The sequence below is a fragment of the Aotus nancymaae genome, unplaced genomic scaffold (genome assembly GCF_030222135.1).
Source record: "Aotus nancymaae isolate 86718 unplaced genomic scaffold, 86718_ANA_hifiasm-v0.15.2.pri h1tg000073l, whole genome shotgun sequence".
Lineage (NCBI taxonomy): Eukaryota > Metazoa > Chordata > Mammalia > Primates > Aotidae > Aotus > Aotus nancymaae.
The window spans coordinates 1,554,083-1,578,468 of record NW_026988488.1 but is presented as its reverse complement, the minus strand read 5'-3'; the positions used below and the strand labels follow the sequence as shown (position 1 = coordinate 1,578,468).

Here is a 24,386-nt window from a genome sequence, read left to right as displayed (position 1 = left end):
AAGAAGCTCCCTAGAATTAGATGGTGGAAGAGATAGTAAGGTGGTCTATGCTGGATCATGTGTGAGGCTCCCTTCTTGGTCCTTGGCTGGCTGTATCAGATAGGACACAAAAAAAGTGATGTTAAAAAAAATAGCGATCCATTTCTCTCTCATGTAAAAGAAATATATATTATGAGATTTATGGCTGGTATGATGGCCCCATGGTCATCAGAAACATGAGCGCCCTACAGCTAACTGCTATCCTATACCTAGGGTAATAACCTTGTCCTCATGGTTCAAGATGGCTACCAGAGGTTCGGCCATTATATCCACATTCCAAGCATCAGGATTGGCTAAAGAAGGGTATGCTCTCTTCCTTAAAGGTGATTTCCCAGAAGACCTACCTGATAGATAGAGCAGGAGGACCATCATCTTAGACAAACACTGCCACTTAAAGTTCCAGCTCCCTTTCTAGTCTCATGCATTTCAAGGAAATCATTTATTTTCTAACTATAAGCAGCCAGAAAGAGCAGACAGTAAAACACAGATATGACAGCTCAGACACAGAAGGAGGTGGGGGAAAAGTCTCTTGGATAATTGCCAAGAGACAATACCCTCATACAGGGGGCCCCAGTAAAACAGTAGGCCTTAATAAGCATATTCCTTTCCCTTCAGGTGCTCTAAGGTAGGGAAGCTAAAAGCAGACTCAGGGTATTCCTACAACTGCAGAAAAATGTATGGGAACAGACACAAAACTGTCCCTCCCATATAAACACAAAGAGAGTCACAGAAGCAGTCCAAGCTTCTAATAAGCTCTCCCACCCTGAATCCTTAAAAACTCTTAGTCTGTAAGAGTATGGCTCTGACCTAACTCGGCCAGCTGCGCCTCTCAGGTTTATTTAAAATAAACCTGTCTCTATTGACTGAAAAGCCATCTTTCGTGTTTCCCTCCTCTTTCTTTAATTCTTACACTACCGAACACTTCTATTTACATATCAGTGTACAAAACTTACTTGCATAGTCATTTCTGCTGAAACAAAGGATAGGAAGTATAGTCTTTTACTCTAGGTGATGTGGGTTCCCATCTGAAAATCATCACTCTGCTACTAAGGAGGTAAAGGAGAGTGGATGTTAAGATTGGCACCTAGCACATTGGTTCTCTGGCACATTTGTTCATTCAACATGTACTCTTGTGTTTTCACAGTGACTACAGATATGTGGCAGCTGCTTTGGCTGTCATGAGAAATGTGACTCAACAGATCAACGAACGCAAGCGACGTTTAGAGAATATTGACAAGATTGCTCAATGGCAGGCTTCTGTCCTAGACTGGGAGGTAGGAAACTTACCAAGCAGGGTATTGGGGAATCTGAATAGCTTGGCAAAAGCTTCCCACCTTAGCCAAGGATAGGTGAAGAGGAATAGATTTGAAGAGCAACAGGAAGGATTTAGATTAGACTCAAGGTAAAATTTCCTGCTAATGAGAGGTGTTGGATACTTGAATAACATTTTAAGAAGATTGGAGAAATTTTTGTGAGTTACCTCATTAAGAAAAGAAAGGTCCATTTCCTTAGGTATTGCCAGGGAACATTTGGGTTGACTCAGTAACCTTTCAAAGCTCTTTCTGGATTTATGACCAATAGATTCACACTTAGATAAGAAGTAGTATATACTAATTTACTTCCAGACACAGAATACGAGATTGGTTCTCTTGTTCCCAACCATGCAGGACAGCCCACATACTGTTTTTTTATCGATGATATTACCTCACCCTGACACATCTATTAGGTCTCTCTATTAGGCCTGTAAACTCTAGGCCACAACCATCATCCCTGCCAAATCCACAGTTTTATCATCTGTTTTTAAAATAATCCTTGGCAGCCTTCCATTTCATTGCAGACAGCCATTACTTCTCTGAATTCAGACGGCCTTAAGAAGCTAAAGTCTTGAAAACCTTCTCTTCCTAGATGCCCACCAAGAGAACCAGGAGTAATGACATTTCGCATTTGTCTCACAGGCCCAGGTCATGCAATCTGATAGTCTGCTGACTGAAATAACCAAGATGGGAGAGGCTGGACATGCTACTAGGGAGGGATTAACAATCTTAAGCCTTATGGTCACAGTATAGAGGTAGAGCCCACTCCCTGTTCCACTGGCCTCAACTCAAGTGTCATCTTCAGTGATTAAGAGGTAGTATCTCTCTTAATATTTAATGTATTTTTAGCTCATTCCAAGGGAACCAAGCATTGTCCTCACAAACAGCTACTTAACCAAGGTCCAGAAAAAAAATCATCTTCCTTTTATTCTGCTTCCTCTGTCCTACCTTAAAGTAGACCACTGAAAAAGACCACAGTTGTGATTAGCTGACATCCTTTTGGGTCATATTTGAAGGATAATGTTACCATATAAGTAGAACAGCAAGGATATTTTGATTTGCAGAGAAAGGAATTTGTCTAGATGAAGAGACCCTCATTCTCTTAAGCAGAAGCCAGCACTGGGCCAGACTTACTAGAAAATTGTGGGTCTTTTTTTCTTGTGTTGGCCTTGCTTTGGCCAGTTGCCTGATTAGAGACAGAGGGCTGGACCAAATGACTTCTAGCAACCCCATCAACTCTAAGACACTCTAAAATTATGATGGATTAGCTGGCCTTATTCTCTCTCGTTGACAGAGTTTTTTTGTAAGAGAAGGTGCCCAGAAGCAGTTGTCTTCCTATTCTCTGGAACATCTCCCCGACTTCCCAATGCCTAGAAGACCTTGTAATTCCCCTGTGTGCTCTGGGACATCAGTCCTTGGAGCAGGAGCCATGGGGAACCAAAAGTAGCATGAAATTCCCTGGCCTACCCAGGAAACTTCAGTAACACCAAACTCAATAACACTGAGCTATGATTTAAAGACTTAGCATCTCAGAAGGAATTTCCTGCATGTTTGGGTGGGGCCACAAAACACAGTTCTAACAGTTTCTGCCTCCTTTGTTAGCCTGATTGATTGGTACTCTCATCTCATCTAAGCCCACACATCCTGTGTACCCTCCTGTTTAGTGAAGGCTTTCTTTATCTAAATTGACATCTTCATTCAGGTTGTTATAACAAAATACCACAGACTAGGTGGCTTATAAACAACAGATTTATGGTTGTGGAAGCTGGGAAGTCCAAGATCAAGGAACCAGTAGATACAGTGTCTGGTGAGGGCCCTCTTCATAGACTATTGTCTTCTCATTGTAACCTCACATGGCAGAAGGGATGAGAGAACTCTTTGGAGTCTCTTTTATGGAATGCTGATCCCATTTAATTCATGACAGCTTCATTCTTATGACCATCATCCCCCAAGGCCTCATTTCTAAATACCATCACAGTAGGGATTATGTTTCTCAACATGTGAATTTTATGGGGATACAAACATTCAGTCTATAGCAATTTGTAAGAAGAAAATTTCTTCATGGTCGTCTTCTCAGACTCTGAGGTCACTGTGGAACTTGACAGTTCCAGAGAAGTTGTCCTCTAGGAAGTCTTTTATCTAGTAAAGCCTAATGGATACATTTCGGAGGCCAAGCCTAAAGTTTCTGTCACATTTGCCATACCTGTCTTAAAGACTTCTAGAATGTCAGAGTCACCAAGGCTCTTAGAGGACTCCCCCTACAACCCTGATGATTCTTGTGTGTAGACACATGCACATATGCACATAAACACATACTCTCACACACTTACTCTCAAACACCTTGCAATGATGGTGGAAGACAGAGAAGCAGAGAGAGGCTTATTTCCTACGAAAGCCACACAGCAAGTCAGTGACGAAGCTGGAACTTGAATCTAGTCTCCTGATTCCTTGTGTGGTGTTGTTTTCAGTAATATACAACATATTCCTTCAGCCTTCTGCCTCTCTCTGCCCAATTGCTGTTCTTTGTGATACTGCAGTGACTTGCTTTTTGTATGTAATAAAGAGTCTATATCTAAATAAGATAGTGAGACTTCCTTGGGGAGGTCATCCAAATCCCAGTCAGGTGGTGGGTGAGTGCTGGGGATTCTCACCAAGAAAGCAGTAAGACATGGATACTCCATGGCTTGATGATTATTAGGATTGGTGGCCCAATTTCACAGGTTCCCTAGTATAGGTTTTTTGTGCATTTTACGTGCCCAAGAAGTTGACTAGGTAGGGAGAGATATTATGTCAGATTGCCAAGGACTGCTGTGAACAGACCATACAAATCAAGAAAAAAAAGCCATATTTTTTGCTGTCTCTTCCACCTTCTTGCCTCCCAGATGTTTGAATAAACAGAGTGGCTGTCAAAAGCATCTGCATGACAGTTTCAGCTTCATTTGTCAAATGAAAAAGAGGAGTCATAGGGGAAACCTTCAGAGCTTAATTTCCCTTGAAGAGGAATTTGGAGGGTAGCAAGCAGGCAATTAGTGTCTATTCAATAAATCAGTGTCTGGCTAGAGAGCAGGAAGCCTTGCATTATATCAAGGCCTGACCTTTCTCTTAGCTTATTCCATGAACGTTTTTGGTCTCTTTGCCCAATTCTGATTATTATCCCTGCCCTCTGCCATTCTGTGGGGACTAGAGTTCCTGAAATACCCCTCCTTTTATCCCACCCCCCATGACTCCTGAAAAACAAATGGATGAGTAAAAGTGTCAGTCATCTCTCTAAGTAGTAATCAATACATTAGAGCAGTATGCAGGAGCAGCAGGGAGAATAATCTATTCCAAGGGACTACAGTTTCTGAGAAATTTCTATTTCTAATTTCTGTGATGCTGAGGTTTCATTGAGCTGTCACTTTGCCACCTTGCACACTCATTTAATCCATTTGAAAAGAAGGGAAAGATAATATATCCTGGCCAGCTTCTTTTTAATCTTTTTTTTTTTCTGGAAATTTGTAGCAGGAACTTAAATACATAGTTCATGTTTGGGAGCTTGATTGTGTGTGGTTGTGATTTCCTTCTTGTGGCACCTTCTCCTACCAGCCTGGTTGTGTAATACCCAAGGACCTGTTCGAGTTTACTGTTTGATGATTGAATCCAAAGAAATTGGAGGAAACAAGAAAACCCAACGTGAAGAAGATAGCAAAAGCATCTACTTAAAAGCTAAGGTGGCTTGATGAGGCATACTCCTGGGACCAAAAGATCAAATGTAGGGCTGGATGGATTTGTGCCTACCTGTCAGTAGGCAGCATTGAAAATAAACTAGCTAAAAAGTGTGACATTTCCTTTGTCCTTTCCCAGGATCTGCTCAGATTATAGCCCCACATCAACTGGCCTATAATTAGAATGGAGTGAAATCAAGCATAATCGGGTGAATTAGAATTAGAATGGGGTGAGGCCTCTTCTCTCAGGCTTTGACCCCAAGGAAGGAAGGTGGATAAGCTGGCAGGAAAGCTTTGAGTAGTTTTTGGCTGTTCATTCCATACCTATTGATTTATTTGTCAAACAGTATTTATTGAATATTTAAATACCAAGTACTCTGTATCAGACCTCATTCTAGATTCTACAAATACATCAGTGAACAGGACAAAGTTTCTACTCTCATTGATTTATATTCCAGTGGGGAAAAGAGACAACAAACAAACATACAATACATTATCAGGTGGATGAGCCTCTGAAGAAAAATAATGTAGGATAACAAGTTAGGGAGTAATGGGGGTACTACCTGTGGAAGTAACAGTTGAGAACAGACCTGTAGGAGAGGAAAGAGCAAACCATGTGGCTTTCTTGGGGCACAGAATACCAGACAGGGGGAAGAAGAAACACAAAGTCCCTGAAATATGAGAGAGTGTACTAAAGGAACAACATGGAAGCCAGTGTGGGCAGAGTAGAGTAAGGGAGAGAGAGAGTGGGAGCAAATGAGGTTAGGGAGGTGACTGGAGGTCAGATCCTGTCTTCATAAGACTGATTGTTAGTTTGAATGAGATGGGGGCCACTGGAGGGATTTTGAGCAAATATGTGAAATTAGGAGACTCATGTTTTGAGCATTTCCCTTCATAAGCCAGGCCCTATGCTGGGCAATGAGGATATTGAGATCAATGAGATGTTGCCTTGGACATGTAGTACGGACAAATATATTCCCAGCAGAGGGGACAGTGTGAGTAAAATCCTGGAGGAAGTAAACAGAACTGAAGGCCCACGGTTGGGGATGTTGGGAAGGAATTGTACTTTTTGGGGCAAGACAAAGAGATGTGTGATACAAGTGGAGCAGAGGAAGCAAGGGTGAGATCTCTGAACAATGAGAGGGCTGTCACATTTCCATGAACTCATCTGATGCTCTCAAGCAGCCATATGAAGTGGGTCAAACAGAAACTTTTTAATATTCCCACTCGACAAATGAGAAAACAGATTTAAGAGTTTAGGCTAGTTTCCAACTCCAGAGTAAGTTGGTAGCAGCATTGGACTCAGAGCCCAGGTCTTTAGAGATTCTCACCTTAGAAATCTCCCATGGCAGCTTGTTGTTCCCCTGGGTTGGCGAGGGTGGGAGGAGAATGGGTGGGGGGTTATCATTCTAATGTGGTTTGGTGGATAAGAGCATAGGCTTTGGAGGGATTCTGACCTAGGTTCTGCCCTTTTGGGGAAATTACTTCTAATTTCTCTGATTTTGGTTTTGGGGTAGTAACAAAACATCACTTACTGGGTTGCTACATTAATAAGAGACAAGATAAGTATAGAAACCAGGATATACACCCAAATGCCCATCGATGATAGACTGGACAGGGAAGATGTGGCACATATACACCATGGAATACTATGCAGCCATAAAAAACGGTGAGTTCCTGTCCTTTCTAGGGACATGGATGAACCTGGAAACCATCATTCTCAGCAAACTGACACAAGAACAGAAAATCAAACACTGCATGTTCTCACTCATAGGTGGGTGTTGAACAATGAGAACACATAGACACAAGGAGGGGAGCATCACACACTGGGGTCTGTGGGGAGGAACTAGGGGAGGGACAGTGTGGGGTGGGGAGTTGGGGAGGGATAACATGGAGAGAAATGCCAGATATAGGTGATGGGGAGGAAGGCAGCAAACCACATTACCATGTATGTACCTATGCAACAATCTTGCGTGTTCTTCACATGAACCCCAAAACCTAAAATGCAATAAAATATATTTTAAAAAAAGAAACTAAGACATATAGTAATAGTCAAGGTAATTATCACTTATGTTGAGCTTATAGTGTGATGTGTACCTTCTAAGCACTTTATATTTTTTAATTTAAATAATCCTCACAACACACAAATGAAGTGGGTACTGTTATTATCCCCATTTTAACGATGAGGCAACTGAGTTATAGAGAGACTGTGTGTGTTGCTCAAGGTTAGTCAGCTTGGTGACCATAGAGGAATATTATTTTAATTTTTTTTTCTCCTTGGTGGAGTTACATGTTGCAAGTAATTAAAATCAAATTGAGGCTAGGCATGGTGGCTCATGCCTATAATCCCAGCACTTTGGGAGGCTGAGGTGGATCGATTGCTTGAGGTCAGGAGTTTGAGATCAGCCTAGCCAACATAGCAAAACATTATCTCTACTAAAAATATAAAAATTAGCTGGGCATGGTGACACATGCATGCCTCTAATCCCAGCTACTTGGGAGGCCGAGACACAAGAATCACTTGAAGCCAGGAGGCAGAGTTTGCAGTGAGCTGAGATCATGCCACTGCACCGCAGCCTGGATGATACAGGGAGACTCAGTCTCAAAAATAGAAAAAAAAGAATTGAGATGCCCCTGACTGGTGGAGTGGATGGACCAAATAATACTGAGTAGCCCTCCTGGTCATAACATCCACATTTAGTAAATGGTATATTTAGAAGTCATTCTGGCCATCTTCTTATGGTATTGACTCTCGTTTTCGGCTTTCTTTGACTTCATACATATTCAAAGTGGACAATAGCACATCTTCCTAGCCTGAATCAGGGTGGGAACCGCTCTCAGCTTCCCAACCCTCCAGCAGGAAATCGCTGTACTGCTCCCCAACTCTGGCGGCTTTCTTTCCCAGTACCAGGCCACCAGAGGTTCTGTGCTAGTATGTCAACCCCTCTAGAAGGAGTATTTACCTAGTTCCTGGGTAATATTGAGGCTAAGTCTGGAGCCTAGAGTTAAAGCAGTATTTCTGAGCTTTTTGCGGGGGTTCTATTATTAGAAAATAATTCTACTGAGTTCCCCCTTTCCTTCCCATCCTTTAGACTGGGAAAAAATAGTATGCTCGAATACACTATTTCTAGATGCCCCTCTCTCTGGTCTACTACCCTGCCTGATCTGTGTTTTCCTCTGTTTATTTCTGGGAGATGTAAAGGTCTCCATCTCTAACCTTGCCTTGAAGCTTTTGAGTGTAAGGCTGAGATCTTAGCATCAAGGTATCATCTCTGAGACCATGAAGATCATACTCATACACCTCATTTAACATCTGGGAAAACTGACACCTAGAGAGAGAGGAGGGAACTGGTTCTCCAATGCCTTTTTGCCCTAAAGACAGTATAATATAATGCAAAGAGTGAGCATACTCTGTGGAGACTGGAGTTGGGTCATGGACCTGTAGCTAACTAGTTGGGCAACTTTGGCTTATCACTTGATATTTTTGTACCTCAAACTGTAAAATAAGAGCAAAAATATCTACTTTCCAGGGCTATTGTGAGGCTCATATAAGATAGATTGAAAATATCTGGCACATTGTCTGACCCATATAAGTGCTCAGGAAATAGTAATTCTTCTGTGTCTTGGGACACTACTCTTTTTCCCTATCTTCACATAGGCCCTGAAACACTCACCCCTGTGCCCATGACTTCCGTGTTGGTTTACCTTGTGTTTCATGAGTTTTGAGCATACCTGCATTTATCTCCTCCATGAAGAAGTAAGCTCCTTGAGTACAGAGGCCAGGTCTACCTTGACATCTGACACACACCCACAACATACTTCTGACCTATCAGATTTGCCATAAAGAATGGGTAGGACTTGGAAACTCTGTAGAATTGAATTAGCCAGGAGTCAGGTGTCTTGGTGCCTTTTTGTGTCTAACTCTATGTAGCAAGGAGGAGAAGTAATTCTAAGCTCTCTGGATAACAGACCAGTTAAGTTTCTTATTTAATCAGTAGACTTCAGTGAACTGAGAGAAGGAAAAACAATTGTAAGAGGGTGAGTGGGTTCTCTTTCTTTCTCTCTGTTATCATCTTTTTCTTGTCCTCCCCTGTTTCCTTCTACTCATGTGGGAAGCAGTGAGACTCAAGCCTATTCTTCAAGTATTAGAGACTGAGAGACCAGAGCAGGGATTGAGAGACTGGAACAGAAAAAGATATTTATAGAGAAGAGAGATGGAGAATTATATCTAATTATCTATCTATATCTATCTATTTATCTGTCTATCTATCTGTCTGTATATCTGGAGAGAGAGAAAGAGACAGAGACAGAGACAGAGAGAGAGAGAACTTATAGAAGCTGGTACTTCTAAGACCAGAGGATAACTGATGTAGAGAAGCTGTAGTAGTCCTGGGTGGTGGGGCACATTTGGCCTTGGGGTAAATAAGAAAATGGATCTTCCTAGCTCACAGAGCTGTAAAGCTTTTTGAGGAGTCCCAGGAGTCCCTGTCTCCATCTGTCTCTACCAGGGCCTTTCTGGCTTCTTCCTGTCCCAGTCTATGCCCAGCCTTGGGTGCCTCCAGGAAGGTAATGGTGCCATCCTCTGCCTGGCTGCCTCTCATCATCGCATGTCCTTCCCAGGGTGAGGACATCCTAGACAGGAGCTCGGAGCTGATCTACACTGGGGAGATGGCCTGGATCTACCAGCCCTACGGCCGCAACCAGCAGCGGGTCTTCTTCCTGTTTGACCACCAGATGGTCCTCTGCAAGAAGGTAACCCTGCCCCCTTCTTCCCTGAGGGAGATGGGTACCTAATGGGGTACCAGACCCTCATCTTCATTATTCTCAAGCTCCCAACAAAGTGGGCAAAAAGTGAGGGGGGGGAAACAGACAGGAGATTGGCAGCAATTCTGTATCGGGAACACTAACAGGCAGGGTTGGCTTACTGGCAGCGAAAAACTCTGAAGTTGGTACATTTTATCTTGGTATTTTTTTTTACCCTTTGCCCTCATGACCCTGTGGTGTTCCTTCTCACTTTCTTCTACCCAGAGCTGCTGGTCTACACCATTTGTTAAAAATATTGAAATATGTCTATCTTAGTTGGTGAATAGTAGTTTCCCTGAGCACTTTCTCTCATTTCCACTCTAATGGCTCTGGCCATATGGCCTCTCTCTGACCTGGGAACCAACGAGGAGCCACCTGCTTTTGCCCTGACAGGTAGGTACCTTTGTGATATAGGAATTTTTCCCATGCCTCTACCTGTTTCCTATACAAGGTGTACTGGTTTCCCACAACCTCCAACCATGCTCTTCTCCATTCTTCCTTCTTTGTAATCCATTTGAGAAGAGGTCTTACTCTAGTCACTGACTCCTGGATAACTCTATGGATGTTGGTTTCTTGTAGTCTTCTCCTTGGTGAGACTGAGAAGGGTGGCATATGTTCTAAGTGTCACTCCTCCTTATGAGATACTCTTCCTCCTACTTCCTCACTCAGAGTAGAGAGTTCAGACCAGTTTTGGCTCCAAGGACCGACTGGGAAGAATTGGGGACCAGGGAAAGTGAAAAAGGAGAAGGAAACCAGAATGCTTAGAGTTACTTTGCAAATTCACCATCCTACCCTTGGCTCTTTTGCCATCATCCAGTCCGTTTGTCCTCTACTTCATCCAGTAGTGAATGCCTCTAAAGAGGAGTGCTGAGTTGCAAAACACCAGAGTAAATACTGATATTTTTCTGGGCTGGAACATGAACCACACAGTTGTTTTAAACTCCCTGTCCTCTGTGTGTACCTGTATGTGCCATATCTTGTATTGAATCTTTATCCATTTGCTTTTGACAGTGGCATGAGGGAGAAAAATGCTGAGCTTAAGTTCAGACTGCTTCCATATTTGATGATAAGCTCTGAATGTCAACTCTGGAACCAATAGCCAGTCAGTTAATGGGGATAATAACTACCTCAGAATGGAGCTGATCCTGAAAGGGAGAACTTTCATTAATCTGAAACCCAACCAAACACTAATGCTTCTTTTTAGCTCCGCCAACTCTTCTCAGGACTTTCATACAACTAGGAAGTAGGATTTTTTAGGGTTAATTTAGGCAGCCATGGAAAATCACAGCATATCAGCCATGTCACCAACAGTAATGTACCTATTCTTCCCACGAAGGTGTTTACACTCAGAACAAGTAGTCATAGAGACAACAAACAAATAGAAACCTGGCATATTTTATGGTTCTGCACCCCCAGACCCTGTTAATTTTGGCATCTGTTAGCCAAGGCTGGGGTTACTTTAACTAAAATGTGAAACTAGACTCTAGAAAGCAGTGGTGATAAGAGATGGATCAGGACCCAGAACACAAAACGATGAGTCAGAAGCTAGGAATAAAGGGGAAGAAGCAAGATAAACAATGGGCTTAACTCAGAACCCAAGGGACAGTGGAAGACCAAGATGGAGTAATGACCCAAGTCTAAGCCAGATAGTGGGAACCAATGATTAGGAAGAAACTAGAAGTCAAGTCAGGGGTGGGGACTCAAACCAGCCAACCTGGCAGGGTTGGGGAAGCATACAACAGGGATGGTGAAAACAAGAGAAACCTTGAAGCAGTCATAGCTTCCCACAGAAGGGAGCTTTCTTGTTTTAGCAAGAACCATAAGCCTTCTTCCAAAGGCACAGCCAGCCAAGAGTCTGGATCATAAAGGCTACTAACTCCATATACCTGGATGTTTTTGACACTGGCTTCTCAGAACACAAGCAGTTACAGCCTAATTGTTCAAAGGCCATTAAAACTACCTGATGTTTGTTTTGAAGATTTCCATCTGGTATCCACACTAAGCCTTTCCATTCAGCAAGTAGGGATAAACTTTGGAAAAATGATCATGGGGCCAAAAGAAGGTATGCAAAAAGATAAGGTATTTTGTCTGCTGGGTTGTTTAGGGACGTTTTGCCATTACTGCAAAAGACTCTCTTCTTGTGATGGAGCTGGGAGGAATAGACTAGGCTTTCTGGAGGTGAAAATTCCTTTGACAAAGAGAATCCATGAAGGAAAGGAAGGGGATGCCTGGATGGGACCAAGGTAAGGGAGGCTGTCACCTCACTCACCTCAGGCACACAATTTAAATGGATACCCAAAACTTCAGTAATCCTTTTTACCAGGAATAAAGGAGGTAAGGATGCTAAATAATCAAATATGGCCACATTAAGATCTGATGAGGGCTGGGCGCAGTGGCTCAAGCCTGTAATCCCAGCACTTTGGGAGGCTGAGGCAGGTGGATCACGAGGTCAAGAGATCGAGACCATCCTGGTCAACATGGTGAAACCCCATCTCTACTAATACAAAAAATTAGCTGGGCATGGTGGCGCGTGCCTGTAATCCCAGCTACCCAGGAGGCTGAGGCAGGAGAATTGCCTGAACCCAGGAGGCAGAGGTTGCGGTGAGCCGAGATTGTGCCATTGCACTCCAGCCTGGGTAACGAGAGTGAAACTCCGTCTCAAAAAAAAAAAAAAAAAGATCTGATGAGCTCATATTTAAAAGGGAGGAAACAAAGACCCCCAGCAAGTGGCTAAATAATATATAATATTTTATGTATGATAATATGTAATAATAAATATAATATAAATATGTAAGTTATATAAAAAGTTATTAAAATATTTAATATATATTTTTAATTTTGTAATATATAATAAATATATAAATTATTTTACATATGATAATATGTAATATAATAATATTACATGTAGTATCTGACAGGAGTGACAAAATAGTTTCATGAGTTCTAGAATGAGTCAAAGTTAGTTTTTAAAAATGCTATTTTTAATTATTTTAAAAGATATGTTCAAATGAAGGAAAAAGAAGTCATAGTCTGACAACCCCCTGTTTGAGGCAGATGGTTTACTGATAACAGGAATATAAATTCCTTCTCTATCAAAGAAAAGAGGGCGTAAACCTGATTCAAAGGGAATTGAAGCCCAAAGGATCTGAGGTTGTAAGAGAATATTTTACTGCTCTGAATTCTTTCATGCTGTAGGTATTTATTGAGCCCCTCTTCTGTGCCAACCAGCTCTACTTTCATAGTGATTCTAGTCTAACAGAACTTAAATATGATGTAATTTTAAAATATATACATCCCAGGGCACTGAAATAATTCTAAGATGTCCCCAGTGGAATTGCCGTAGGTTATCTTGACAGAATTATGGGTCCTAGGAGATCTGTGAGAAGACTATAGATAGGAAAATGTACCAGTTTTCAAAACAGAAAATAACATATTCTGGAAAGTAGAGATCGACAATAAAACATTAATGAACTAGCAATTATTGAGTACTTCTATGATTCTGTTCTAAGAACTTTACACTTATTAATTTAATCCTCACAATAAACCTATGAGGTAGGTACTATTATTATTTCCATGTTAAGGATATGTAAAGTGAGACCTAGATAAGTTATATAATTTTCCCAAGGTGAAATAGCTAATAAATGATAGAGCTAGGAATTAAATCCAGATAAGCTGGCTCCAGATTCCATATTGGTAATATTTATGTCATTCTTACCATTGAGTTTGTCAAAATTCTGTACTTGATTATTAAACAGCCTGTGAACATTTAGAAAGAGATATAGTGGCCACAGGGGTCATCACTGGCTTTCTAAGAACAAGTCATATCCCATAAAACTCAGTTTCTATTTTGCCAGTAACTTACTTAGTTGATGGGAGGATTGCACAGGACAGAGAGTATCCTCCTACATTTCAGTTTTTCCCATGGTTTCCTTGCAGAAGGAAGTCATACGGAGTGATGGATAAAGCATGAAGTTTGTAGTCAGACAATTCTGGGCTCAAATCCTGGTTCCAGCACTCAATAACCATATGATTTCAAGCAAGTGACTTTTTGCTTCTTGTACCTCCATTATATCAATTATAAATGGTGGTGATAACTACTCTACAGGATTATCGTGAAGATTAAATGGAATCAATGCATATAAAATGCCTGATAGAGTGCCTGGCACCTAGTAGGTACTCATTAATCTCATCTTACCCAACCTCCAGCAAATAGCCTTATAAGGTAGTGAGATCCCCATCATTAGATGTACCCAAATATGGGCTAGATGATTATATGCCAAAGATAGTATACTAAACATTGAAACACTGATCTTTCCCCAAGATCATGTGATCTAGCCACTACTCATCCAATTCTTAAGGTTCCCTTAATTCCCAGTCACTTATGCAAAAATGTGCCTGTTTTGTACATTGGGAATTGGGATTGACTGATCCACTCAGAACAGCTTAAACAACTTATGCAGCTTGTAGCTTATTTCAGAGAGAGAGAGAGAGAGAGAGAGAGAGAGAAAGGGAGAGCAAGAGAGCACGTGTGTGTGTGAAGGTACCTTTAAAATGGCAATTATAGTATGTGGGAAAGTCACCAGTGGCTTCTAATTATGTGACCGCTTCTTTAATTTTTGCTGTCACCACTCTTGTAACTTTCTTTCAAAAAATGCATATAAGATTCTCTTCTCTTTCTTCATTTTATTTATACTGTCTGTCTCTGCTCCTCTGTATTTTATTGCCTTATTATTTTAGTTTTGCATATGTTTTATTATTTTCTTCCTGATATAATCATTTGGGAAATTATTTTAATGCTTTTGGGGGATTTTTTTCCATTTGACTATTTACTGTGGAAAGGAGTAGATCCCCTTTTCCTGCACCCTCTGTCCTTGTGCCGGTCTGGATATGTTCTGTTGTCATAACTTGTGTCATAACTGTTCTTTATTCCTGTGGCTTTCACTGTGTTCAAGGAGATCAGAACTAAACAGCATGTAATGATGTTGGGCAGAAGACTTCTATTGAGGGAATGTTCTGCATTTGGACAATTTCTTCTTGAACTGAAGGGGCAGACTTGGAGGATAAGCTATTTAGGACAACTTATAAATACAGTGATAGCAACACAGATGAGGCTGGAGCAGAAAGAAGGGGATTTGAAACCAGAACTCCTGGGTACTTGTCTCTGCTCTGTCTCTTACTAACTTGTCTACCCTTGGGCTAGTTCTTTAACTTTATCCTTATGTTCCTCAATGTCAAATCAAGCTGATAATATAAGTCATCTTAGGAGGCTTAGGGAGAGAACCACCTGAGGTAGTAGGGAGCAGTGAAGTATAGGGTTAAGAATATGGGTGCTAGGGCCAGACTAGAGGGCAGTTTCCTTTCTCCCAAGAGCTATATGGCCTTGACCAAACTTTCTGTGCTTATAATTATGCCCTTGTTTACAAAATGGGAATGGCAATGTATCTACAAGAAAGGGAGGTTATGAGGGTAAATGAGACAATGCAGGTGTAGTGCCTGGCACACAGTAAGTACTTAGTAAATGTTAGTTATTAATACTATTACTATATATGCAGTGTTCCTAATAATTCATTCAGTACTTTTTTTTATTTGGAGGCAATATAGCACACTGGTTAAATCAAAGCAGAGATTTTGGAGCTGGACAACCTGAACCCAAAGCCAACTCTACCATTTAGTAGCCTTTATTCCTGGGAAAATTTCTTTTTTTTTTCTTCCAATTTTATTTTATCTTTAGAGGGTACATATACAAATTTGTTACATGGGTAAATTACATGTTGCTGGGTTTTGGTACACAAATGATTTCATCATGCAGGTAATGAGCATAGTACAAATAGGTAGTTATTTTATTCCCACCCTCCTCCCACCTTCCAACCTCAAGCACGCCCCAGTGTCTGTTGGTTCCTTTTTTGTGTTCCTGCATACTCAATATTTAGCTCCCTCTTGTAAGTAAGAACATGTGGTATTTGGTTTTTCTGTTCCTGTGTTAATTAGCTTAGAATAATGGCTTCTAGTTCCATCTATGTTGCTGCAAAAGGCATGATTTCATTTATTTTCATGGCTTTGTGTTACTCCATGTATATGTACCACATTTTCTTTATCCAGTCTATCATTAATCATTATCTAGGCTGACTCCATGTATTTGCTATTGCGAAAAGTGCTGCAGTGAACATACACATCCATGTGTCTTTGTGGTAGAACAGTTTATATTCCTTTGGGTATATACCCAGTAATGTGATTGCTGGATCAAATGGTAGTGCTTTTTTAAGTTCTTTGAGAAATATCCAAACTGCAACATGGCTGCATTAATTTACATTCCCACCAGCAGTGTATAAGCATTTTATTCCTGGGAAAGCTTCTTAGCTGCTCTCTGTCTATAGTTCCTCATCAAATGGGGTTATAACAGTACCTACATTGGAGGATTATTTAAGTTAATAAATGCAAAGCATTTAGGACAGTACCTGGCACATAATACATGCTATTTAAGGGGTCACTGTTGCTATTATTATTGTTGTTATTATTTTATTGTAATTATTAAGCATGCATTCTAGAATGCTGGAATATAGTAGCAAGCAAAATAAACTCAGCCCAAGCCCCATGTACCTGCCCCAGGATCTGGAGAGAAAATGCTAGGGAAGAGTAACTCTAAAGGGGCAGGGAGGACCTTACTGACAAACAGGTGAAGCAGGCTACAATCCTAAACAGTTAAATTCCCCAGATTGTAGCATCTGTCATTTGTACAAAATATCCTGCAGTATCTTACTAAACCCCAGGCATACCCAATGAGGCCAAATTGAAATAGCTCCCACCTATTCAATTACATAACATCAGGGACAGAGTAGACTCCTTGCTGGAGCCACAGACTAGGGCCACGGCCTGAGTGTCTGTCTGCAGACTGCCAGGATCTTCCTGGGGAGGAGCTACCTCCCTTATTGTCTCCCAATTCAGATGAGCACAAAGGAAAAGGAGGAAGGCTGGCATTTTATTGGAAATGATAAACTTCATTAGGCAGGAACGTCGTGATGATCCGAATAGCATCTGTTTTGAGCACTTGCTCACCATGTCCCTGTGAAGGCACTGAGACTACCATTAACAAGTGGCATATGGGCAACCTGGTTCCAATAGGACCACAGGCAACCAGGGTTTGGGAGGGCTTTGTCAGCTGCTCTTCTCTGGAAAACCTCTCAGTGAAGCAAGACCAAAGAAGATAGAGTGCTACCCACAGCCTAAATGGGCATGCAAAACTAAAAGCTGTGAGCCTCGTGGTAGCTAAGTGTCAAGTGTGTAGTATGTCAGGATCTTCACAATTGATGTTAGAAGTTGGAGAAAGGGAGCCATATCAGCTTGAGCTAGCAGTTGCAGTCATGGAAAGTTTCTTTGAGGAAGAAGAATGTGTGAATTTGACCATGAAGGCTAGGAATGGAATAGGAGGCATGGTTGGGCCAGAGAGCAGATATTAGTGTGAAACCAAGTATGCATCTGTTACTTTAGTGAGTGGGTGGCAAATACCACTCTGTCTTGAAAGCGTACATAGAATTTCCAGGGACAGTGGAGTAGCTATGTGAATTGAAAAAATATTCAGAATTACCCTTGCTTTGACTTATTTTTACTCACAATATTTAAATTATTTGGAAACTTTAAATGAGCTAGCAGAGGTAGTGAGATTGTTTTTTTTTTTTTTTTTCTTTTACGTTTATCAAAAGAGATTTTAAAAGATTATGAAACACTGGCCCAGGAGCAAGAAAGCTCAGGTCTGTATTTGATGGATAAGTCTGGCCTCATGTCCTAAAAATGACATGTTTATATTAAAGCTTTATAACTATTTTACAGAATAAGGATAACTGTCTTCATTTCTTAGTTCAGAAAATTGGGGCCCAGAGAGGTTAACTGGCTTGCCCATAACCATACAGCTTGTAGGTTAAGCAGCAAGGCATCAAACTCAGGGCTTCAGACTACATCAAGCTCTTTCTTTTGTTCCATGCTGCTTATGGCCTTAGTTACATCTTTCTGATTGGACTTCCTGAACTAGTAGGTCATTCTTAATTATTCCTATCACATCTCTACATTTGGCTTATGACTAATCTAGTGCCTGAAAACTCACTTTCAACTCTCTGGAGGACCAGAGAGAATAGGCAAAGGGATAATTTTAGTAACACATCTCTCTAGCCCTGTTTCCCGACCACAGAAGCAGAAATTCTCTCTAGCTCCTTGTCATCCTTAAATATCTAAAGAAACAATAGGAGGTTTAATTGATGCTTTTAATGTAGTTTCAAAATCATGCATATTCTTTCTATTTTTGGGAATTAGCAAAGGTGTTAAAAGCTCTCAGTGACTATGACACACCAACTCAGAATGGGGGCGGAGCGGAAGGAGGCTGCAGACTGAGGTTAGCAACAAGGAAGTTGAGGCTGCCTGTTTTAGGCAGTGTGGTCCAGTGAGAATGTGTGGTTTAGATCTGGCTTTCCAGGGTTATGTGTATTGTATTATGTACGGTAAGGCAGAATTCAAACCTTTCTGAGATGAAGATAAATTACATTCATACATTCTCCCTAGCATGCTTTTAGCCTGCTAGGGCCCACTTTTTATACATGTGTCTCACAAAAGCATTCCTGAGAATTGTGCAAGTCAGTGCATGGGAACCACTCTATCCTTTTGGTCAGGATTGAGCTTATGCACACTGAACATGGTAAAAGGAACCCAGGTTCTGAAACAGGCTTCGGGCAACATTGGCCCTCTCTCTACAGCAGAACTCTTCCTCTCCTGTGAACTTGATGCCAGGGACACCCAATAGATCAGAATCTATCTATATTCTTTGCTTATTTACATGAACAATCATTATTGGAGGGAAAAAAGCAACATGATTGTTATTTTTTGAAAAGCAATTCAACGACATCTGTATTTTCCTGCCTGGATCTTTGAGGTTGACAGAGCTATGCTGGGAATCCTGCAAGGTAGACTTTCTCAGCCCATCTGAAAATCTCAGTATACTGCACAGTGTGAAGATTTAGGACTGGGAATGTGGATGTTCAAAGAAGGTTCTTCGTATGGAGCCCACAGCTGAGAAGTCGTCATGTTAGGCAATTCAGTAGAATGGGAGTGTTTTAATTGAACTGTATAATGCTAATAAAAAATTAATGAGTGTTTCTGACTCTGTCCAGCTGACTGAAAGAGCAAATAAAGCAGAGAGGAGGGAGAGTTAGCCTGAAAACATCTGTCAGGGCAGGGCTTATAGGGGCGTTCCTCAGCCTGACTCAGCCGTGCTACATGCGCCAGCAGTGAATGTGTTCTCAGAGAGGCTGATGGTAGTACCAAGAGGAGGAGGGGCTGAAAGGCCACTCCAAGAGATTTATAAGATCTGACATTCCATAGGCCTGTATGTCATTTCATCCATCCCTCTGTTTTCTTTTCTAACTTACAAAATATTTGACATTCAGAAATATGTAAAAATAATATAATGAATACCCATGTGCTTGCTATCCAACTTAAGAAATAATTCATTACAAATAGTTTTCCTTCCCACCCTCTCTTCTGCTTTTTCTTCCTGTTTCTCTCTTTCCCCTCCCCATTTTCTGCCCTGTACTGTCTGGAATTTGGCATATATCATTGTCACATATTTCTTTATAATTTTCTACATGCATAAGTATCTTTAAACCTTATGTGGCATTGTTTTGTAAGGGAATACAGATGAGATAAAACAGATACAGATGAGATAAAACTATATAGAAGGGAAACCATGGAAATTATGAGCATAGGACTTAGGATGGAGGATGCCTTGGAGTCATAACTTTGGGATTGGTGGCAGATTTACCAGTACTTTATATTATTAAAATAAGTAAGTAAATGAATAAATAGAGAAATAAAAATGCCACGCACGGACTAATGATGAGTGTCTCATGGACTAGAGTTAGGATTAATCCAATTTTGTATATATGAGAGCAAGAAAACAATAACAAATAGGCAGCATACTGTTTGTATCCATATACAACTTGTTTTTCTCACACCATAAGATTTGTGACATTCTTCTGTGTTGATATATGAACTTCTTCTTTATCTAGTTTTACCTCCCTTTCTTCTGACAGACTGGGCCTTTTCTAAAAATCCCGAGAGTCCTAAGTGTTAGACCCTCCCTAGGTAATCCTTCTTTGCCAGCAGTCTGTGGTCTCCTAGCTGCTCTTACTACTCAATCCCCCTGTGATGTTCAGGTCTCACTGGCCTGCATGGATATTTGAACACATCCCAGGCAACCAGCCAGCTCATTTCATACCTCTACTGGGCTTGCTGACATTTTAGAAAAGGAGAAGCCCTTGCTAGCCATGTTTGTGTGGCTTACTGTTTCCTACCTCCCATCAGCAGTCTTGCACACACGTCCAAGGATTGATTCTGGCATCTTAAATGATCTTTGGAGGTGAGACAGAGGCTTTTTCTTGGGGCATTTGTTTAACCAACCTGCCAATGTCAGACTGCTAATATAACCTGGCCGAATTTATAACAAACCAACCCCCATTGGTATTTCAAAACAGTAGCAGTGTTAGCATTTTCCTGTGCCCATGTGCCAACTCTTCTAGAACACACCCTGCACATACCTTCAACAAACCTCTTCCTTCCCATCTAGGACCTAATCCGGAGAGATATCCTGTACTACAAAGGCCGCATTGACATGGATAAATATGAGGTGGTTGACATTGAGGATGGCAGAGATGATGACTTTAATGTCAGCATGAAGAATGCCTTCAAGCTTCACAACAAGGAGACTGAGGAGATACATCTGTTCTTTGCCAAGAAGCTGGAGGAAAAAATACGCTGGCTCAGGGCTTTCAGAGAAGAGAGGAAAATGGTACAGGAAGATGAAAAAATCGGTAAGTGACCTGAGAGTAGAAAGAAGAATATGGCTATGACGAGCATAGGAGGTTTGAATTGGTTTCCATTTTCCTGGAGTCAGAGGGAAGATTTCTGTTGCAAACTGACTTAAGCTACTTTGGTGGTTCCTTATTATTAGGTTGTTTTTGGTAAGTACCAACAGCTTCCATTAGTCAGTGGTAGGTGGAAACTATAGGTTGTCCTCCCCTACCAGCTAAGAATATCACACTGAAAGCCAGGCTCAGGCTTGATTCTCCCAAATATACAAACACTTATTAGCAAATAAACAAAAATCAGTTATACAACCTGTTCTGTAATCTTTATAAAGCCTCAGCTCTCTTTCATTAGGTTTATAGTTTGTACTTTTGATTAGGATACTGCAGATGTTAACTAAATTCCCCTAGATTGTAGATTAAAATAATATACACATACATGTCACACTTTCTGTGTGGAAGTAAATTATAGAAAATATAGCAGGACCTAAAACCATGACCATTTGCATGATTTCAAATCATACCTAAACATACTTTTTGCCTTACAATAGATTGTTTCTCTTTTCCAGAGGGGATATAGATAGTAGATTTATTTTTCATGCTGCTTCCCAATTGTGGGATTTAAACACCATTGGTTATAACTTTGTGGCTTACAAAGTACTGTTTGGTCTCTTGCTCATGGTCCTGCATATCTGTCTAAAAAATACCAAGCAATCAGGCTTGTTAATTCCCTGAGAAGACATGCAGTTTCTGTGTTTGCCCCATTGCTTATGGGAGTGAAATTGTACTTTAAAACGCCTGTATGCTCAAGTTGGTGGAAATTTTCTTAGAAAAATGAGCCTACCCATTGAATCCTGATGTGAAAGGGTTCTCTTATCCTTCCATGTTGGGGATTGAAATTTTCCAAAGGTAAGGAAGGATGGTCAGAAAGGCAAGTCTAATTCCAGTCTTCTCCTCAGAACTTGGGTAGAGTGAACATTAATAACTCACTTTGAGTCTCATTGGAATCAGATTGCTTTTAGCATAGGGACACTGCACTGGGACATAATGTGGAGTAGTTTATAACTGTTGCTGGCTACTTCTTTCAAAGGCAAGCAGCAGCAGCCACTGACCCTGCCTAGGCTGTTAGAGGTATTAAAAGAATGGTCTTAGTGTTCAGACCCTGAATAAATTAGACAGCCCCTGCCATTCCCATTGGCTCTAACACTGTGTCTCCTACACAGTGCTCTAATAACCCTGTGACTTTATCTGCTTCTAATAGAAAACCTTCTAGAAATTACTTTCTGAGCAGGCATATGTCCATCTTTGAAAACATTGAGGGATTTTTTTTGTTTGATAATAACAACAAATCACTTCTATTGTAGGAAATTTGGGAAAAAAAAACAGAAAAAATACAAGAAAAAAGTAAAAATCACACATGAACATACTCAGTAATGATTTTCATAAACATTTTGATATGTATTTCCAGCCTTTATTTAATGTGTCTAGTTAGAAAAGCCAAGGTGAATGAATCTTTTTTTTTTCCTATCCCCTTACTGCCTCTCTATAGTAGATAAATATAATTTTGTCTCCTCATTTTCACTCATCATTATATCATTAGCATTTCTATCAAATCATTTCGTATTTTTAATCATTATTTTATGAGGGTCATATGGTTTTATCATAGCTTAATTTTCTTAATTTTTATTTTTTAATTATAAAATTTATGACCATTATAACCATTTAAACAAATATGGAAATACATAAACAAAATTTAGCATTCTTTCCCCTTCTCTGTCACTTCCATACTGAATGAAATAACCAGTGTTAACAGTTCAGTATGCCTCTTTCCATACTTATCTCATGCCCATATAAACATATACAAACATAATACTTTTTTATTTACAAAAATCATAATGTATATATTACCTTGTAAGTTGCCTTTTTAACTTAATTTATCATAAGTAACTCCCCAGATAAATACTATAGAATCTAACTATAACCACTTGTATCAGTTAGCATTCAACCAAAGAGGCATAACCAGTAGGAGATATATTACTACCAATACTTAAAATTTTATTACAAGGAATTGGTTTATGTGATTGTGAATGTTGGCTAAGTGACTCAGAATTCCATAGAGCAGGCAGTCAGAAATGGAGGATCATAGGCAGGCTCAAACCCATGGACATAGGCCAAAGTTGTCATCTACAGGCAGTCAGGAAGAGAAGATCATGAGAAGGATGAAATGGCACAGACATGGGCCAAAGTCGTTGTGCAGAGGTAGAATTTCTGCTCTTTTTCTGGGAGAGCTCAGGCCTACTTTTAAGGTCTTACAACAGATTCAGTCTTGTCAACCCAGATTATCTATGATATTCTGCCTTATATAAAGTCAGCTGATTTATATTAGTCCATTACCACACTGCTATAAATGACTACCTGAGACTGGGTAATGTATGAAGAAAAGAGGTTTAACTGACTCACGGAATCTTAGAATCATAGCAGAAGGTGAAGGGGAAACAAGCATCTTCTCGTAGTGGCAGGAGAGTGTGAGATAACGAGGGGGGAAGTGCCCCATACTTTTAAACCATCAGATCTCGTGAGAACTTACTATCATGAGAATAGCATGGGAGAAATTCACCCCCATGCTCCAATCACCTGCCACCAGGCCTCTCCCCCAACACATGGGGATTACAATTTGAAATGAGATTTGGGCGGGGACATAGCCAAACCATATCAGGGGCTTTGATTACATCTGTAAAATACCCTCATGGCAACACCTATAATAGTGAGAAGTGTAGTCTAGTTAAATGGGAACATCAGTAAATTCATCACACTTTTCTTAGAAACAGCTGTATAACATTCCATAATATTAATATTATGTCGTAACCATAGTCATCCCTTGGTATCCACAGGAGACTGGTTCCAGGACTCCCATGGATATCAAAATCCATGGATACACAAATCTCTTATATAAAATGATATAGTATTTACTTATAACCTGTGTACATCCTCCATATACTTTAAATCATCTCTATATTATTTATAATACCTAGCACAATGTAAATGCTATGTAAATGATTGTTATACTGTATTGTTTATGGAATATAAGAAAAAAAAGTCCATATGTGTTCAGCAAAGAAGCAACCAGCTACTTTTTTTCTGCATATTTTTAATCCACAGATGATTGAATCCAGATGTGGAACCCATGGATACAGAGGGCTGACTGTTCTTTTTTTGCTAGACATTCATTTTCTATTTAGCTTTATTTCCCACTACAGATATTGCTGTAACAAATATCCATGTACATGTCTCATTGTCACTTATTGGTGCTTTTATTCCTGTAGGATAGATACCCTAAAGTGGAATGACTGAATATTAGGATGTGAACAGTTTTAATATATACTTACATAGTAAATTCTGAAAAACTTGTAGAAGAAAAAAATGTTGGAACTTTTTCTTTCATATGCCTAATAGCTATTTTCATTTCTTTTGTGAATTGCCTTATACCCTTTACTCATTTTTAGTTTTTGTCATTCTTTTAAAATAAATTTGGAAGGACTCTATACTGGGGATCTGACACTATGTCAGTCAGAAATTTCACATTTTCACCAGTCTGTTTTTAGTCTGTTGAGTTTGTTTATGTTGCCTACTTCTATAAATATTTAATTTTCTTTTTCCTTCTTTTTTTTTTTTTGGTCTGGCCA

The 24,386-nt window shown here is 40.3% G+C and overlaps 1 protein-coding gene and 1 long non-coding RNA gene across 11 annotated transcripts in view; both read left to right on the top strand.

Annotated features, from left to right (window-relative positions):
- ARHGEF9 (Cdc42 guanine nucleotide exchange factor 9) overlaps nucleotides 1-24,386 on the top strand; it is a 174,482-nt gene that overhangs the window by 135,667 nt on the left and 14,429 nt on the right. For 7 of the 10 annotated variants that reach the window (XM_064367722.1, XM_064367718.1, XM_012460885.2 and 4 more), the window contains 3 exons: nucleotides 1,184-1,313; nucleotides 9,677-9,808; nucleotides 20,466-20,709. In XM_064367722.1, the coding sequence (XP_064223792.1) occupies nucleotides 1,184-1,313; nucleotides 9,677-9,808; nucleotides 20,466-20,709 (506 nt within the window). The remainder of the gene's footprint in view (nucleotides 1-1,183; nucleotides 1,314-9,676; nucleotides 9,809-20,465; nucleotides 20,710-24,386) is intronic. The other 3 variants (XM_064367720.1, XM_064367721.1, XM_012460884.2) reach the window with 1 other exon arrangement.
- On the top strand, nucleotides 3,871-5,160 carry LOC110568768 (uncharacterized). Its single transcript, XR_002478958.1, has 2 exons — nucleotides 3,871-4,124; nucleotides 5,034-5,160. It is a non-coding gene; the product is annotated as an uncharacterized LOC110568768 (long non-coding RNA).